The sequence below is a fragment of the Chlamydotis macqueenii genome, chromosome 2 (assembly GCF_036417535.1).
Source record: "Chlamydotis macqueenii isolate bChlMac1 chromosome 2, bChlMac1.mat, whole genome shotgun sequence".
NCBI classification, from domain to species: domain Eukaryota; kingdom Metazoa; phylum Chordata; class Aves; order Otidiformes; family Otididae; genus Chlamydotis; species Chlamydotis macqueenii.
Window position 1 is genome coordinate 26,070,302 of NC_141557.1, and position 17,607 is coordinate 26,087,908.

A 17,607-nucleotide genomic window follows, 5' to 3' on the forward strand; every position below is an offset into this window, starting at 1 on the left:
AGAGGTAATGGTTTTAAAATAGAGGGGGGTAGATTTAGATTAGAAATTAGGAAAATTTTTTTTACAATGCGAGTTATAGAACACTGGAACAGGTTGCCCAGAAAGGTGGTGGAGGCCCCATCTCTGGAAACGTTCAAGGCCAGGCTGGATGAGGCTCTGAGCAACCTGACCTAGTCAGGGATGTCCCTGCTCCTTGCAGGGGGGTTGGACTAGATGACCTTTGAAGGTCCCTTCCAACCCTAACCATTCTATGATTCTATGATTCTATAATGTAAAGGTATGGAGAGCCTGATGCTGACTCTCCTCTGAAGTAAACCTAGAAAGATCCAGACAAGCCGCCTGGGACCTATAGCATCAGGGCAAGCTGTTTTCCTTCCCACTGTGTCTATTACAAAGTGCAATGCCTCAGGGAAGATATTTTTATAAAATATTCTTCATCCAAAAGTACATAGGTAGAAGGAACTCCCAAATTTAACAGTTCTCCATGAACTGCGGCCTGTGACACCTTTGTTGAGCACTGGCTCTAGGAGAGAGCTGGTGAGCATTCCCACAGATGAGGGTCCTGCAGGTCCGCACAGGGCTGCCTGGAAACCCTATGAGCACAGCAGCTGCTCCAACTTCCCATATCACCTGTCTCACATTTCCCCATCCGCCCGTTTCGCAGCCAAACTCCCGGGAAAGATAAACACGAAAATTTCTTCTTAATGGCGGTGGTGTCCACTTGGTTGGGCGATTTAAATCAAGGGTGGATAGTCTCCTTCCAGCTATGGTCTTATCCAGCAGCCAAGTAGGTGCAGGTGTGAAACACTTCTACATGATGCAGAACCACTTGGATGTGATGCATCGCAGCAGCTCATGCTGGCCATGTGTGGGTTTGCATCATCACAGACTGCTGTCAACACAGGGACAGGACCAGCAAAGGGGGAAGAAAAGGGAGGGAGGAGGAGGAGGTGTTCAGTGGGTGATGGGGTTGTGAGGGAGGAGGTCTGAATTTAGATGAAGGGTGGGCACGGGAAGGAGAACAGCCTATGGACCCACACAGCCTTTTGTGCTCGCACCTGAGTTAATTCACATGTAAGCCTCCTGTGGTGTGTGAGATCCCCCCTGCCATAACATAGCTCTACAGCTCTGCAGCCCTCTCGTCCTCCTAGGAGAACTGCTCGTGGCCCCTGAGCAAACTAGAGAAATCCTGCTGCTCAGGCTGTTATACAGGAGACCAGGCAAGATCACACAGCAATCCCTTGGGGTTTTACAGATCAGGGTACCTGTGAGATCTGTGTGGTGGGGGGCTTTTGTGGAGGCCTGACTGACGGCTGAAGGAATGAAAGGAATGAACGCAGGGCCAACATGCCGAATGCTCTCCTGGGCAAGAGTGAGCTACCTCCCACAGGAAGAGTGCCTTGGGGATTTTTGGTTTTTTTTTTTTTCGTGAAATGCACTAGTTAAAAGGCATCTGCAGACAGAGCATCACACCCTATTGCAGTCAATAAATCAGCAATGGTAACCATGCAAGGAAATCTGAGTGTTTCTCCAGCTGAGAAACAACACCTAAGATTAGTGTCTTTTAATGTAAGTGTGTGGCAGGAGCAGAGGGTAACCATGTGGATAATGAAGCTTAATGTGTGTAAAGCCCATGGAGAGAACTCTTATTTTGGTGTTATTGCCAGTGTGTCTGTCCTCGCTTTCACAAAAAGAGTGTGGTGATATCTAAGAGTGGCATTTCAATGTCTGAAATGCTCCTCATATAAATAGAACAAGCAGATCAGCATGACTGAGTGATAAAATTACCTTCTGGTCTTCAGGAACTTCAGCATGCAACTGTGCTATAGGGACCTCAGTGCACCCCTCTTCACAGCACAAGCAAATACGTCTGGAAATGGATCTGGAGGAGACATACAAAGAGGGAGAGAATATGGAGGGGAAAATGACTCGAAGTGCAGCTGCAAAGTTGGTGAAAAAGGCTTTTCTCGAAGCCCTGAAGTCCAATGACTTTGAAACACTGGAAGAGCTCTTGAGCCAAAAGAAAATAGATGTGGACACGGTGTTTGAAGTAGAAGATGAAGACCTGATTCTGGCGTCCTACAAACAAGGTAAATGTGGCAGCATTCACCAGCCAGGAAGTAGATTGGTTTGAGTGATTTTTCAAGAAACTGTGTGCTCTTGTCCCTTCTGAAGCTGTGGCATAAGCTGATTCACAGGCAGTAACGTCCCAGTAGGTTTGTATGGTCACCGCAGGAGGGGAGCTTATCAGCTGTACTTGCCGGGCTTGGTGGAGGGCAGGCCAGAGACCAGGCTGAGCCGCCGTGCTGCAGCTTCAGAGGAGTCCAGAAAGAGGAGTCCTTTGCCATTTCCTCACAGAGAACTTGGGTGCAAAGCCCAGAACAGATACATGCAGGCTAAGTGTGGTATATACATTTCTTGCATGTACCCAGTCACATATATAGACCATTGAGAAAGATAAAATATTAAATCTCTTCCAGTTTCAATTTGCAGTAGTTGTACAGTGAATTCTCCCTAGCTCAGGAGAGCTAAGGAAATCCTGTGGACCATGGATGTTTCTGGATGGGAGGAGATTTATTTTCAAACTGACAGAAAGTGAGGATGTGCTAGTTTATCAAAACAGATAAATAATCTGGAAAAACACAACCAGAAAAGTGTTCTGTTTTGGAGTGTAGAAAACCCAAACCAGTTCTCAGACAGACACTGGCTGATTTTCCAAAAACTTGCAACTTAAAGCAATGAAACAAGTTTGCTCTCTGCTAAAATCAACATACTTCATGACCTACTTGCTAACAGACTGTGTGCATCTAGAAAACAGTAATTATGAGCTTTTGCCAGAACTTAATAACATGTGGAGAAACACCTCTGGTCTCAGCAGCACAGCAAATACACTTTCTTTTCTGTGGCATGAAGAAGAGACAACATCCCACCTCTTCATCTTTTCTGTGTTTACTTCTTATTTAATGATTGGCTCCTGTTCTTTTGATTTCATTAGGGTGAAGATGATGCAGTCATGACCTAATTCCCTTGGGGACAGTGTCTGAATTAACCCAGTGATTAATGTATTTTAAAACACCTTTTCTTCTGTCCTCAGCAGGCTGAGATGCATTCTGATTGTGGTTTGAGACTACAGGATTAATACATAGATTTTTAACTGTAGATAATTTGACTGCAAGCATTAAGCTGTCTCTTTTGGAGAAGGATTTCCTTCAGGAGGGAGAAGGGAGAAAAATTAAGCCCTACCATCCCACCATTCAGACCGCCTGAGCTTTGCCATAGCCCTAAGTGATGAAGTGGAAGGGAGATGCCATGGGTGACAGAGTGGCTTTGCTTCCTCCCTTCCAAAGAGGCTGAGAGCTCCCAAGGACACTGACCTTGCATGCGCCATGGCTTTTTCATGTCTCTCACCAAAGAAATAGGGAAGTTGAGTGAGGCCTCCCATGGAGCTCACATCTGCGTCCTGCTCAGTACCTAGGCCCTTTTCCTCTGGGCTCAGGGATGTCTGTGGATTTGGGCAGAGAACATGGGAGATGCTCCCTCAAGATGCCTGAGCACAGCTCACCCGCAGCAGCACAGGCAAAGGAAATAAACGGTGTCTCAGGCAGGAAAATTGTGGCTACATAAACTGATAACTTGGCTTTTAAGGACAACTTTCCTGCTGGTACGTGTCGTTTATGGCTCACGTCTGGCCATAAATTTGAGGTCCAGCTCCATGTGAGATAAGTCAGCAGTGCTCCACAGCTTGCTGGTAGCCAGGGGGAATACTTCATGTGAATTCAGATAGGGAGCTGATTTAAGAAATTTGCTCTGCTACATGCATAGAGTCTGGGATATAGCCCACCTACTTTGTGCCCAGTTTGGAGAGCATATGATGGGGGCAAATATTGTCTTACCAAAGCTGCCAACGTAACCTGGATAGTCAGTGGGTTGAGAGAGGCCTGGGTGGCTGCAGAGAAGCCTGTCAGCCTGCTTGGGCACTCAGCTGCCTTTGGGTTGCCCGCTGTTGCCATTCACTGCATGGGTTCCTTGGGGAATGGGTTTAGTAGTTCCCAAAATTTAGTCCTAGAGTGGGTGCCGTGGTCTGTAGACAGTTTCTTGCAGACCTTGCAGACTGTTTCTCACCCCTGGTGTCTCACACGCTGTCAGTAATAAATGCTTACATTGATCAGGAACAAGTCACTGTAGCCATGCCAGAGCAGGTGCAGCTGCCGTCACGGCTGTCAATTTTATAACTGCAGCCTTTTGGTGGAAATGTAGCATTTTTCAGAGGTGTACAAGAACTGCATTACTGGCATCTGCCTCAGAATATTCTTGCAATTTAACTAGGAGGGAAGAAGAGCTTTAAGCCAAGCTTCTCCCTGCCACCAGCACTTTGTTTCTATGCACCTCTCGCATTCCTTTCCATCTCCTTTGTCTAATACAACACACATGAATACTGCAAAAACTCTATCTATATGACATTAAGGTTGAAAAACTATATTCAACTAGAGAGTCAAAAATGAAGGTCTGAATTAATTTGACCTCATTATACATCTTTAGTATTTTTTTCTGTCTTTTACATGATAACCGTATTCAACCAGGCATTTGTCCAAGGAGAAACAGATAAATCAAACCCAGAAAATTTTATAGGCCCATTCTAGCCAAGATGCAGCTACTGCTAAAAAGAAAAAGAAAAGAGAAAAGAAGAAGCTTTATACTTCTCCTGCCCTTCTGCACATTATTACTGTGTTTTACTTTTTTTAAACAAATGATTATAGTAATCATTTCTGAGACTGTCTCTGTGTAGTCATTAAGCATGTAGTCCTGTTTTGGGAGCAAATATTTAAGTGTTATTTGGTCCTACACCTGTAAGTAATTAAAAAAAAAATAAAAAAGATCATTGTGAAATTTTCAGAGAAAAATATCCAAACATTTTGGAGCCAAATTTCATGCTAAAGTGTCATTGTTTCTATTTGGCTCTTTGACCTAATTTACATCTGCATCCAAACTCCTCACTCCATGCTCCTCAGGGGCAGTAGTTGGCAGGAGGTCAGTGATACATTGCCAGGGGTCATCTATGTGCAATGCATCACTGGAGGTCTGAATCCAGTTCCTGACATGCAAGATCCTGCGATGTCCCATGCAGAAACAGCAGGATGAGCTATTTGTTGAATCACTGGCCTAAGTAAATGCTGCCTTCTTAATCCATCACCACCGGCAGGGTGAAGATCGGCAGGGTGAAGATCCCATTTCCCCCATATGTTTTAGCAAATGGTGGCATTTCAAATACTTTAGGCATATTTTTTTTTTTAATTTAGTCTACACAGGTCACAAGAAAAACAGAAGCTGCTTTCAGAGTCCATCTACATGGGGATTGTCTCTCCAAAAGGGAGGCTATTCAGCACAAATAGTAAAAGTGCTTAATGACAATGAAGGCATGCTTGAGAAAACTTCATGTACACTAAGCTATAGCTGGTGAAATTACGGTAAATTAAAGAAAAACCCTTTCCTCCTGCTCAATTATTCTCAGGATGTGGATAGTCCAAAGAAAAATCTTTGTCTAGGATGGTAACACATTTTCACTTTGTACAGGATACTGGCTGCCTAGCTACAAATTAAAAATATCCTGGGCAACTGGACTGCATCTAGCTGTCATGTATGGACATCTGGAGAGTCTTTTGGTCCTGCTCAATCACAAAGCTACAATCAACTGCCGGCCCAATGGAAAAGCTGCAATCCATGTAGCGTGTGAAACGGCAAACGTTGAGTGCCTCAAGATCCTTTGCAACCATGGAGCTAAGCTGAACTGCTTTTCAATGAGTGGGCAGGCGCCCTTGCACTTCTGTACGACACGAACCTCCATGCCTTGTGCCCAGCAACTGGTTTGGAGAGGTAAGATAAAGCTCTGGAGCGTCTCTCGTGGCATACCCAGAGATGGTGGGCATGGTCTGCAGTTTCTCTTAGGAGGCAATTTGTCAAAGTATATGTGTATTTATCCCTTTCATCCCCAGCTGACCCATGTCTTCATCTCAGACATCTTTTCCCCATCTCCTTTCATCAGAGGAAGTTTTTCCCATTCTGATTCCTCACTCCATCTGTCCTTCCTTCTCCGTGGCCACTGGCCCTCACTCCAGGGTCATTTGCCATTTCAGTGCCTCCAGCCTGCTGCCCGGTCAGTCCCTCAGCACAAGGGCTCCTCTGAATCAGGGAGCTTCTATTTTTCTATTTTCTTTCTGTCTTCTTCATCTAGTTTTACTATTGAGATGTTTTCACATGAAAATGTGCCCCTCTCCTCTTCTTTCTTCTTCAGATTTCCTTGACCTCAGTAAAATTCTTCCCATAACTTGTTTTATAAAACTTGGCCTTGAAAAATTCCATGCAGTTTTTCGCACCATCTCTTCATTTGTCAACAGCCAAACTCCTGCATCTATGCAGAGACTGGGGGAAAAAGGCCATTATACATGATTTTTTTTTCCCCAAAGTAACATACATTATGCTGTTGGTCACCTGTAACAAATGAAGCTATGAATAGACATAATTCCTGGATAAATATATTGGTGTTGTACAATACTTCCTTAACATAAGGATGTTGACTCAGGATACAATAAAAGACAGACATAAATGGTTACAGCAAAGTCAGGCAGTTCAAGTCTTAAGTTGCAAACAGACAGATTCCCCTATTTATCACACTGTGCCATGGCAAATACAAATGCTTTGGGGGTTAATTTTGCTACATGTGTTATTACTGAAGACTTTTCTTGAGATGCAGAGACCAAGTGTGCTTTGTGGGCAAGGCAATCTGCAGTCCCAAATGAATAACCACACCACTTTTCTTCTGCTGGAAAGATACATTTGTTGGGTTTTTTTTTTTTTGTAGAAAGGAAAATAAATGCTGCCACTTGTATCCTGCCCAGGGTAGACAGTCCTGACAGCAGGAGTTTAATTTGCTCCCATGGAAAAGCTTAAAAGTCAAATGTAGTCTTAAAAAATCTAGCATAGGATGAATGCAAATGAAAGGATGTATTCTGTAGGCCTTCTCCACCCACCCATCAGCAACAGAATAATAACACTTTACAAGCCACCCTTCATCCCAAAGCACTCAATAAACTTGAATCTCCGTATCAGTTAAATGTCGAGACTCCAAACAAAATGGGCAAGGTCTGGAGCAAAACGTGGCGGGTGTGCACACTCACGTAGCACCACCACCCAACAGCTGAAGCCAGGGTTCCGTTTAATGTCGCTGCACCGAGGCTTCCAAGACACATCTCCCACCCTGCCATCTCCGTGCAGCTGTGTCGGACTGGGTCTGTCCAGGCCAATGCAGGTCAACCACCTCTGGTTTGGGTGACTCGCCAAACAAGACAAACTGATCCCGTGCTCGCTCACCACCCTCAAACTCAGATTGCTGATGCTCTCATGGACACCTAACGCAACTAACACTCAACGTGGCTTAACGGCATTAGCACTCGGGTTTTCCAGCCCACAGCGGATTTCTGACTCCTCTGCCTCCCTCCCTGTCCTTATACCTCAGTCTTAGTGTAAATTTGGCCACATAAGGCCTTTTCTGAGCTCAGTGAGAAGAAGGGTGGTCACACAGCGTGCACTTTTTGGACAGTTTGCCACAGCCGCAGGTTCAAGGAGCCCTTGCAGCCTACCCAGCTGCCGCCATCGGCCCCCTGCCCCTCAGCCCGCCGGCCCCGCTGCTGTGGTTTTACCGTTCTGCTTTGCTCTAGGGTGTGGGGTCTTGCCAGTCGCTCCCATTTTCTTCAGCAAACGGCAAGCGGGAAGGCAGCAGGGGAGCCCCGGGACTGCGGGGAAAGGGCGGCGGAGGGAGGGGGACGCGAAGCGGGGGGCGGGCCACCCCGCGCGGGGCGGTAGGCGGCGCTGTTGCTTCAGCTGTGGCAGCCGCTCGGCTCCGTACCGGTCCCCGCTGCGGCCTGGACGCGGGGTCCAGACCCTCGGCTGGGGGCCTCGGCCACCGGTGGGGTTTTTTGTTGTTTGTTTTTTTTTTAATATATCAGCAACAGATCTATCGTAAAAGGCCCTTTCTTCCAGGCTTGCAGCGAATGAGGGTGCAAGTCTGAGCAGAGCTGTTCTGGAGGTAGGAATAAAGCCCCCCTTCTCCCTCTGGTTCTTACTACACAGGGAAAAGCGTTTCACACGGAGATTTGCACCTGCATGCTGTGCAAAAATACAGCGTTCAGATAAGGTCTTCTGCCAGCTTGGGGCCAAGCTATCACATCTGAAGCTGGATCCTGGAACCTGACATTTCTAAGGCTTTCCTGAAGGTTTAAGAAATGCGGGATCCATGTCCCTTAGCTATTTGCGTTTCCCTGGGCGCCTTCCACGCCAGCTGCCCATCCTCACCTTCTCCTTGGGTACAGCAGAAAAATGTCTGAACTTCATTTTTTTCCTGTCATCTTTCTTTGGCAGGAGCAAATGTGAACATCAAAACTAACAACCAAGATGAGGAGACTCCTCTGCACGTCGTTGCACGTTTGGGTATCCCAGAGCTCGTGGCCTTTTACGTGGAACAAGGAGCGCAGGTTGATGCTCTCAATGCCTACATGGAGACTCCCCTGGCCTGTGCAGCCTATTGGGCCCTTCACTACAAGGATCAGATATACAGCCCGGATCACCACCTCGTCTGTCGAATGCTCTTAGACTATAAAGCTGAAGTGAACGCTCGTGATGAGGACTTCAAATCACCGCTCCACAAAGCTGCCTGGAACTGTGACCACATCCTGCTGCATATGCTGCTGGAGGCAGGAGCAGAAGCAAATATCATGGATGTCAATGGCTGTGCACCCCTACAGTATATCATAAAAGTGACATCTGTGCGGCCAGCTGCCCAGCCTGACATCTGCTACCAGCTGCTGCTAAATCATGGAGCAGCTAGGATATTTCCGCTGCAATTCCACAAGGTTAAGCATGGCTGTGTATAATACAGTAGGGATATGGAGAGAAGTGATGTCTTGAACAGGAATGGGATGAGAGATCCAAACTTCAAGGTTTGGTGGTATCTGGATTTGCTGGAGTCTTGTAAACTATGGGCCCAGAATGCCCAAAACCTTGTGAGCCGACCTGCTGTAAGAGTGGTATCATTTAACTGAAGTGAAGTTACTGTTGCTAATTCCAGAAACCAGACTCAGATCCCATTTTTGTTCATAACCAGCCTCAAACCCCAGACTCTAAATGCAAATTCAAGCCTAATTTTTCAGAGCTGATTCACTTTCTTATTTCAGAAAACCTGTACTCATTTGTCAAACCTGGCTCTGTACAGGCTTAACTGGGTTATACAAAATGCATATTTCATGGCCTCTTCCAAAGATTGGAGATCAGACCCGTTGATTCAGTTTGTCACTTCTGACCTTTAAAAATTTATTCAAATCTGTTCAGAATGAAATGGATCTCAAGAAAGCTTTGGCTTATTCTCAGGAGATATTAAGAGGAAATGCTGGGCCTGGGCTCATAGTTGATGTTAAAAAAAAAAAAAAATTGCAGGATCCCTCCCAAAGAATTTCTAAATGTCTTCAAAGCCCAAGGCACTGACAGAAGCAGTTGACAGACTTTTTTTTTATCACACAACCAAGTAAACTCGCTGTAGTCAGGACTCGTTGTTTCTCATCCTGTGCCCTCAGCAATATTTTGCAGCTTCTCCACTGTATATAGAAAGTTTCAACAGGCCAAGCAACCAGAAGCCTTTGACTAATATGCCCGTCCTTTGGTTGTGCCCTCTTGAGGCCGGGATGAGCTGACTCTGTTTTTAACAAAATAACACTTAGTTTCCTAGGCAGCATTTGAGAGCTGCGTTTGGGGTCTTCTCTTCCTGCCTCCACCTTTCTCCTGTTGCGTGGAGTGGGCCTCCCTTCCAAACCATCATTTGCCATCTATAAAATATGTAGGATGATATTTGTTCCAGAGGGATGTTCTGCAGTTTTGTTTGTGAAAGCCTGTCTACTGTGTGGAACGCATTTGTGCATTGTATGGTGTTAATGCAAAGTGTTATTCCCTTTGGAAAAACTTTGGGTTTTTTTCCTACTGAGCTAAAGTCACTGGGCAGAGTAGTGGTTTCAGGGACCTCGTGTGGCTTGGAAGCCTTACTGCTGAGCTGTGTTATCTCCCAGTCTTCCTTTAAATTTTTCTGTAACAATGCATCCAGGCTAGCCCCAGCTTCTTGGTGGTCCTCATGATCTCTATGCATCCTGCCCACAGGTGCTCCAAGCCTGTCATTCCCACCCCAGAGCTGTGGAGATTGTTGTCAATAGCTACGAACACATCAAGTCAACATCGAAGTGGAAAGCAGCCATACCTGATGATGTCTTTGAGGTAAGCTCTTAATGAGTTGCAACTGAGAAAAATCCAAGCTCATTATTTGCATTCTCCATATCTGGCCAAAGAAAAGTGAGAATACTTTTAAAAGAGAAGAACATCTCAGATGATCTGGGGCTTCCTCATTTAATAACACTCACTTGACAACAGCGTATCACCCACTGACAAAAGACATGTTTTTGAGAAATGTTCATTGCAACATTATCCTTTGGAGCATTCCCTGTCAGAGATGCTGCAGGAGCTCAGCTGTTCCTGTGCTCAGCAAGTGCAGATTCTGGCTGTGATTGGTGTTTCTGCAGGCCTGTCAATATGTATATTTATATTTTTTAAAGTCAACAAATGTTTTAAAAGTACTGTGTTACATGTGAATGACTATGTATCTTTAGGTGCTATTGCACAGGTTAGATTTCTGTGAGCAGGACTTGTTAGCTGCAAATACAAGCGAGATTTTAAATGAAAAATAAGAGATCAAAGAAATATGAGATGTTGTCAAAAAGCAAAATTGTGGGACAAACTATGTGCTTGGATACAACTATCCTTTTATTTCAGAAATCCTCTTAGTCTCAATCCAATATTCCAGGTTAAACCTAGTTTTTTATTAATTCTGGCTTTTTTTTCCAAATTTTCAAATCAGTGCTGAAGTGAAGTGCACCGGTATCTGCTACGCATTATCAGTGATGTTTAGGGAACCCCATCTCACAGAGGAACTGTAAGACTAACTGTTTTTTCAGGTCAAATTTGTTCAGAAGAAAATTAAAAGAAACCATTTTGGGTAAACACAAAATTAAATGTTAATGCTCCTTTTTCATCTAAAATAATGATGATGATGATAATAGAAGCTTTGCTGAGCTACAAGTGTGATTAGACAAAAATTTTAATCTGAAATATTGAAACTTTCCTATGTGGAAGTCTACAGTTGCTCTATTTCTTTGTTGAGATTGTAATTTTTGTTGTCAAAACTGTTTGCCAAGTTTGACATGAAATTGAAGAAAAAAAATTTGTTGACACAAATCTGTACTTTTCAATACATGAAGTGTATCTGAAAAAAAGTGGAACCAGATCTATGAAGTAGCAAGAATATAAAGTAAGGTCAAGTCACGCATAGTCACACGTATTTACAATTTTTTTTTAAATTTCATTTCAACATTATTTGTAAGCATCTGTACTTTTCTTCTCATGAGGATGCAAGTTTGTTTATTCAAAAAGGCCACTGGGGCGATGAGCAAGACCAAAGGTCCTTTGCCATTCACAGCCCCAGCGAACTCATCAATAATGCTGGCGTTACGCTGCCTCGCTGCCCCACAGTGAGGTTTAGGGGATTAACTCATCCACGGGCACTGATCCTGAGCTGGCTGCAGCATCTGCTCAGATCAGGACTAACACCACAGAGCAACCCCCACCTCAGACTGATGGATATAAAATATACCAAGCCTAAAGATGTCACGTGTTCTTTAACTTAACACTAAATATTTGAGGCAAACATAAGAATTTTGTGCAGGCATTTGGCTAAACCAAGCCCATGGTGCTTGATGTGCCTCCAAGGGGCAGGATGGCTGGCTGTGCCTTTTACCTTGCTCTGCCAAGGGCTACATGTGGGCAGCGGAGAGGGAAGGAAAACAGCCTTACTGCCCTAAAATATGCTTGTGGTTTTTTACAGCGGCACCAGGATTTCTACAACTCTTTGTTCACTGTGTGCAGCAATTCACCACGGTCACTCATGCATTTATGCAGATGCGCTATTCGGGCGATACTGTCAGAAAGGTGCCACCGAGGAGTCCCCTTGCTCTCCATCCCTCTGTCCATGAAGAAGTACTTGCTGCTGGAACCAGAAGGAATCATCTACTGAGCCACAGCAGCACAGCCACTGACATCTCCCTTCCCGGATCACCACGCCTCTGCAGTGGGCTGGAGATCAGGCACAACCTGTACGCAGCCCTTCGCTTTTGTACAGTCGCAGGCCAGCCTGAACCTGGTCTGGGATTTACTGTCTCTCCTTGGAGCTGCTGTCTTTCCCTGCACTGAGGAATTGCAGCTGCAGGCTGTGGGTCACGCTGGGGGAGGCAGAGCTGGAAAGCCCCCCCATCCAAACAAACATTGAGGTGCATACTTCCATGCTTTGTTCAGCCTAGCTTAAACGATGCTTATGCTGCCTTTGGTATTTATTGCACTGCTGCCACTAGACAGTATTAGATTCAATCTGAACAACCTTTGATACTGTTTCACTGTAATTTTCTTCAGCTGTAATTTTGGGAGTAAAAGAAAGGATGCCATAAAAAAAAATTAGGACATTTATTAGCATCACAGAGATGCTTTTCCAGAAATAAATGGGTGAACTGCTTTGAGTTATGACCACAGACAGGATTTCAGTAGTTTCCATATTTTCCTGTGGATTGGATTCCTCTATTCAATGTTAGTTCACTGTTCACTATACCTGTCTATATCTTATAAAGCTTTGTCATAATAATATCCTTTTTAATTGTAAGATTATCAATCACAATATTGAAATCTGCAGCACTGAATTTTCTGCACATTGCTATATATGCTCAGGTAGCTTTTGGCAGCTGCTGTCTCTGTTTCTGTGCTCACTGTGACCGACGCTAACTTCATCTCTTGGTGTTGAGAAATGCAGGTAGAATGGACTTGCCTCCGTAAGCTGCACAGCTGGGCTTATACCCATCCATGTATCCCTCAGGATGGTGCTGGGATCCGGCAAGAATATAAAGCCCTCTCTTCATTGCCTGTAAAAGGAACCTAGCCTGCTAACACGGACTATACACCTCATTTTTTGGCAGCTAAGTGCGAGTGAGAGGAATCCCACCTGAACCAAAAGGTGTTTCCAAGATGAAGATGTGGAGGCTGTGCAGTTACAGACCTGCCCGTCCCCCTGATTTGCGGGGCGGGAGGGGGCGGGGGGGTTGGGAACAGGACGGGACGACGACAGACCTGCAGGGGGTGCTTTTGGACCTGCCAGCGCTGGTTTCCCTGCTCGCAGGAAACCTTTACTCCTGACCAAGCTGCCGTCTCCAGTTCAGGACGATGAAATGTTGGGCAGAGGCAGTTCACACACGAAGTATCCCTCAGCAAGGGCAAGTGTGTGATCTGACCTACAGATAAAACCCGCTTTTCCTCCCTTTTTTAGTTTGAGGCAATCCATCTGGGCTGTTCCACTTCTTTTAGATCCTGATAATTCTGTGCTCTGTTAAAAGGAAGGTGAGCCGTGCCCAACATTGGGACCCAGTAGCTCCTGACCAACGCCTGACTTCGCATTGCATCTCTGACTGTGAAGCTGTCGGTCCTTATCATTATTATTACCTCTTTGCAAGAGAGCCCACAGCGTGTTATGCTCTTCCCAGACAGACAGGAGTGGTCAAGCTGTTCGGTGTCTCTGTGTCTCTCAAACTGGCAGTAACAGCACTTGAAGAAATGCACAGATTATTTAGTGCTATAAATCACTCCTCTGTCTTTTCATCTCAGTGTTGATGAATTAAAGCTTGTACACTGTGTTAGGAGAGAATCCAATTCATGGGTCTGCTTATGTTTAGCAAGACAGCAAAGTAGTTTGCTGTTTAACAGTTTCCAGTTCCAATGGAGAATTTCAAAGACAATGCACACCATGAGAAAATGCTTTCTCATATGAATGAAGTTGTAATATAGGTCCCTGTACTTTACTAAACTGATGAAAGATTTCTATAGACTTGCAGAGTTATCTCTATCATGACACTACAGTCATTTACAGGGGAGAACTACAAGGATCTGGGGCAGTTTGTCTGTAGAAAAATCCACCTGAGGCAGTTCCAGGTCAATGGGATCCACTGAATTCTGCACTGAGGAAAACCAGCAAATTTGGAAGGACAGAAAAATCTTAGATTGTCTAACCCCAATGCTTTTCTAGGCAATGTACCTATGTAAGTCAGGCATGAGGAAGAGGATTTGCAAACCAGTCAAGGCAGGAAAATGTTTGTTGCTTTCTGAACAGTCTGATAATGGGGCAAGCTGGGTAGTCCAGAAGAGACAGATGGAGGTAGCTGATTTTATTGGGAACACATCCCCATACTGGCTGCTTCTGGAGACGAAATTCTGCATCTGGAAGAGGGAGGTTTAAGGCAGAACAATAGCAGTGTTTTTTGACCTGTCGTAGTCAGGACTCTCTTACTGAGAGAGAAGAAAAAAGGCTGTCACCAGTGTTCCTGAATTCCCTCTGATCCTCCCCCTCTGCAGTGAACATACTTAATTTTCATTCTGTGGGCACCCAGCCTCACTTCCAAGCTTTGTACCAAGCAGGTGCCAGATTATAGCCATTGTGATATCTGACAGGGAGCACAGAGGGATCAGCCTGATTATAGTCATAGGAATTTGCAAGCTGTTAAAAACACTGGAGAACATCCCTATCACAGAAAAAAAAAAGACCTGATTGATGCACTTTAATTGCTTCTGTTGTTGCAGTTGGAAAGACTAGCAAGAAGGAAACCTTATTATTTGTTACCTTGCCCTGGTTTTGGCAGGGATGGAGTTAATTTTTCCTCTCAGTAGCCAGTGTGTTTTGGATTTTGTGTGTGAAGAATGTTGATAAACACCCTGATGATATGAGTTGTTGTGAATGAGACCAAGGACACTGTCCTGCTTTCCAAGTCTTGCTAATTTGCAGATGCAGGAAGCTGGGAGAAAGACAGACAGAATAATTGATCCAAACTGGTCAAAGACAGTATTCCATGCCATAAACGTCATGCTCAGTATATGAGTGGGGGCTGGCTAGGGTGGGTATCTGCCTTCCTGGCATCCATCTTTGCTCCTCATTTTGCTGGCATCGTTCTCTCTACCTTGCTGGCTCCCTTTTGCTCCTTTGCTTGCCGCTCGGTTTTGTTTCCGTGATCGCTGCTCGGGACGGGCTGTATCGGTCACTGGGACATCGGGTGGTGAGAAAACATATTCTTCACTTTGTATATTTTAATATCCTTATATTCTGTTATTATTGTAGTTTTGCCTTGTTATTTTAGTAAATTGTCTTCACCTCAACCCACGAGTTCTCCTTCCTTCCCAATTCTCTCCCCCATCCCACGGGGGAGGGGGAGCGGGAGCGAGAAACTGTGTGGTAATTCAGGCTAAACCATCACATACCTTTTAGCATTTCTTTCTTTTTTTTCTCTTACTGTACTCTATTCCCACACAATGGATGGAGTTGCTCATGTGAGGCATGGGGATACCTGGTAAAAACTCATCATTTATTACATTTTATGGGATGCACAGACTTATTATTCTGACTTAGGGCAGATGCCTTGAAATTTCATACTGTAATATAACTCCTGATTGTGCTTTTATATTTTTAAAGATGAAACAGATTGGATGGCTGCAGGGGGAAATAACGACAGACCAAGTTGTCACCTCTACACTGCAAGTTTGAACTTAGTCATGGCCTAAAATGACAGAAAATTGTTTTCAGGGTTGTTTGGTGTCTTCTGTGAAATGAGTTGCTTTTTGCCATTTGGTTTCTTAGTAGAGATGCAGCCATGTTTGAGACATTTCCCCTGCATTTCACAGCCTATTAGAATATTTAAAGCACAGATGGGCACAAAGAATGAACTACCCTTTCCCATTTGCAGCCCTTTCCCACAGCTCCCTTAATGACATCTCAATGGCTAGCAATAAGATCACATGTTTTGGTCCTTAGGCTTTTTAAGAGGTGTATATGAAGAGATGTTCTTACTCCACATGCATTGTTGACAAAATAAGCTGTCCCATCTATGAACATAGAGACACTCTGCATGTTTTTGTGGGCCAGTGCAGAGCCATAATTCAGCTGCTCATGGAAATATGGAAAATCCTCTTTGTAAAGTGCTCTTGCAATAATTTTACACCTAGCCCTTGATATCTGACTGACATCAGGGACTAGGTTTGACTCAAAACCCAGCTTGACTTAAAATTCCACTGATTTCTCCATGGAGAGCATGTAGGTGACACTGAAGTTAGAGTCAATCTACCAGTGTAGATTGTATTCTAGATTGTAGGAATGTATTTTCCTTCAAAAACCTTTAAATGTCTATTCATATTTGGTCAACCTTAGATACAACAACAATGAGCCCAAAACAGTGTGGCTGTGTCAGCTCTCTAACACTGCTGCTTGTCCTGCTAGCCTAATGCCAAGAAGAGGAGCCAGAGTCCACAAAGAAGAAACTCAGGACATTGGAAGTGGAAGCAGTAAATCTTGACCAGTTCCTGCTCTGCCTCCAGCCAACATGTCCTTAAAACCTTCACCATTCGTCCTTGAGACAAGGCTGGTTTTCCAGTGCTGCTGGTGGCAGGAGGGGAAGGATATATCCCCAGCTGCGTTCTACTGTGTGCAGTGGTATCAAAACCATATTGGTTGCACAAGGCTTAGAGATGTGATAAGTATTTTTTCTCTCCAAAAAGGTGACTTTGGATGAGTATTGACAACTGTCTGCACACAGACTGGTCCTAGAGTGTGATACTTGTTTGGTTAATATGCTCATTACTGATACTTTAAGACCATACTCAACAGTCAATGTCACACACCTCTACTCCAAAAACAAGCTACCTGATGAAAGCCTATTCCTTGGCTGAATGGCAGTAATACTCAGCCTCGGGACCTTCAGCAAAAGGGGTGCTGGTTCCACGTCCTTCATTCCTCTCATAATGACTGCAATAAGAAGAGTTTGCATTATAAAGAAGAAAATGCTCCAAGCCCAGAACATAAACATGGAGCCTTGAGGCCACCTGGCACTGGCAGCCAGGATCTCCATGCCTTTTTACCCTTGGCATTTGAAAAGCAAATTTTCTCCCCAGGCAGAGGAAGGGGATGGGTTGTCTGCACCCCTTTTCATGCTCTTACATAGCACTGTCATTAGTCCTCCATGGAGGATGACAAGGCTGTCCGTATCATCTTTGAAAAGTTTTGGACCAAAACTCCTGACTACACAAAAGCAGAATGGTGTTGAAACATCCATTTAAATTCTGGCAGCTCTGTCTGGGTCTATGTGCGCGTCAACATGTGTGTGCATGGGCATGTGTGAGGAGACTTGCAGAGAGATTTCAGTCAAAATCTTTGCTCTAGTTGAAATCAGAGTTTTTCAACCCAAATCAGGGTATCAGAGCTGAAACAATAAACTGCCGCAAGTGTTCTGGCATCAATGAAATTCAAAACCACGTACCGTCTTGAAAGACCATTTCTCTTCTTTCATGGGGCAATATCTTACAGCCTATACACCAGTTTTGACAGAATCAAGTTAACTGCTGTGATCATGAATTTATATAAATCTTCCAGACTGAGCAAGACTGACAACT

At 44.6% G+C, this 17,607-nt stretch overlaps 1 protein-coding gene across 1 annotated transcript; it reads left to right on the forward strand.

Annotated features, from left to right (window-relative positions):
* The first annotated feature begins 1,876 nt into the window (after nucleotides 1-1,876).
* Nucleotides 1,877-13,189, forward strand: ASB4 (ankyrin repeat and SOCS box containing 4). The gene is made up of 5 exons (XM_086741756.1): nucleotides 1,877-2,090; nucleotides 5,572-5,871; nucleotides 8,413-8,903; nucleotides 10,195-10,308; nucleotides 11,969-13,189. The coding sequence occupies exons 1-5, from the start codon at nucleotides 1,877-1,879 to the stop codon at nucleotides 12,155-12,157; spliced, it is 1,308 nt and encodes a 435-aa protein (XP_086597882.1). The 3' UTR covers nucleotides 12,158-13,189.
* Nucleotides 13,190-17,607: the final 4,418 nt, after the last annotated feature.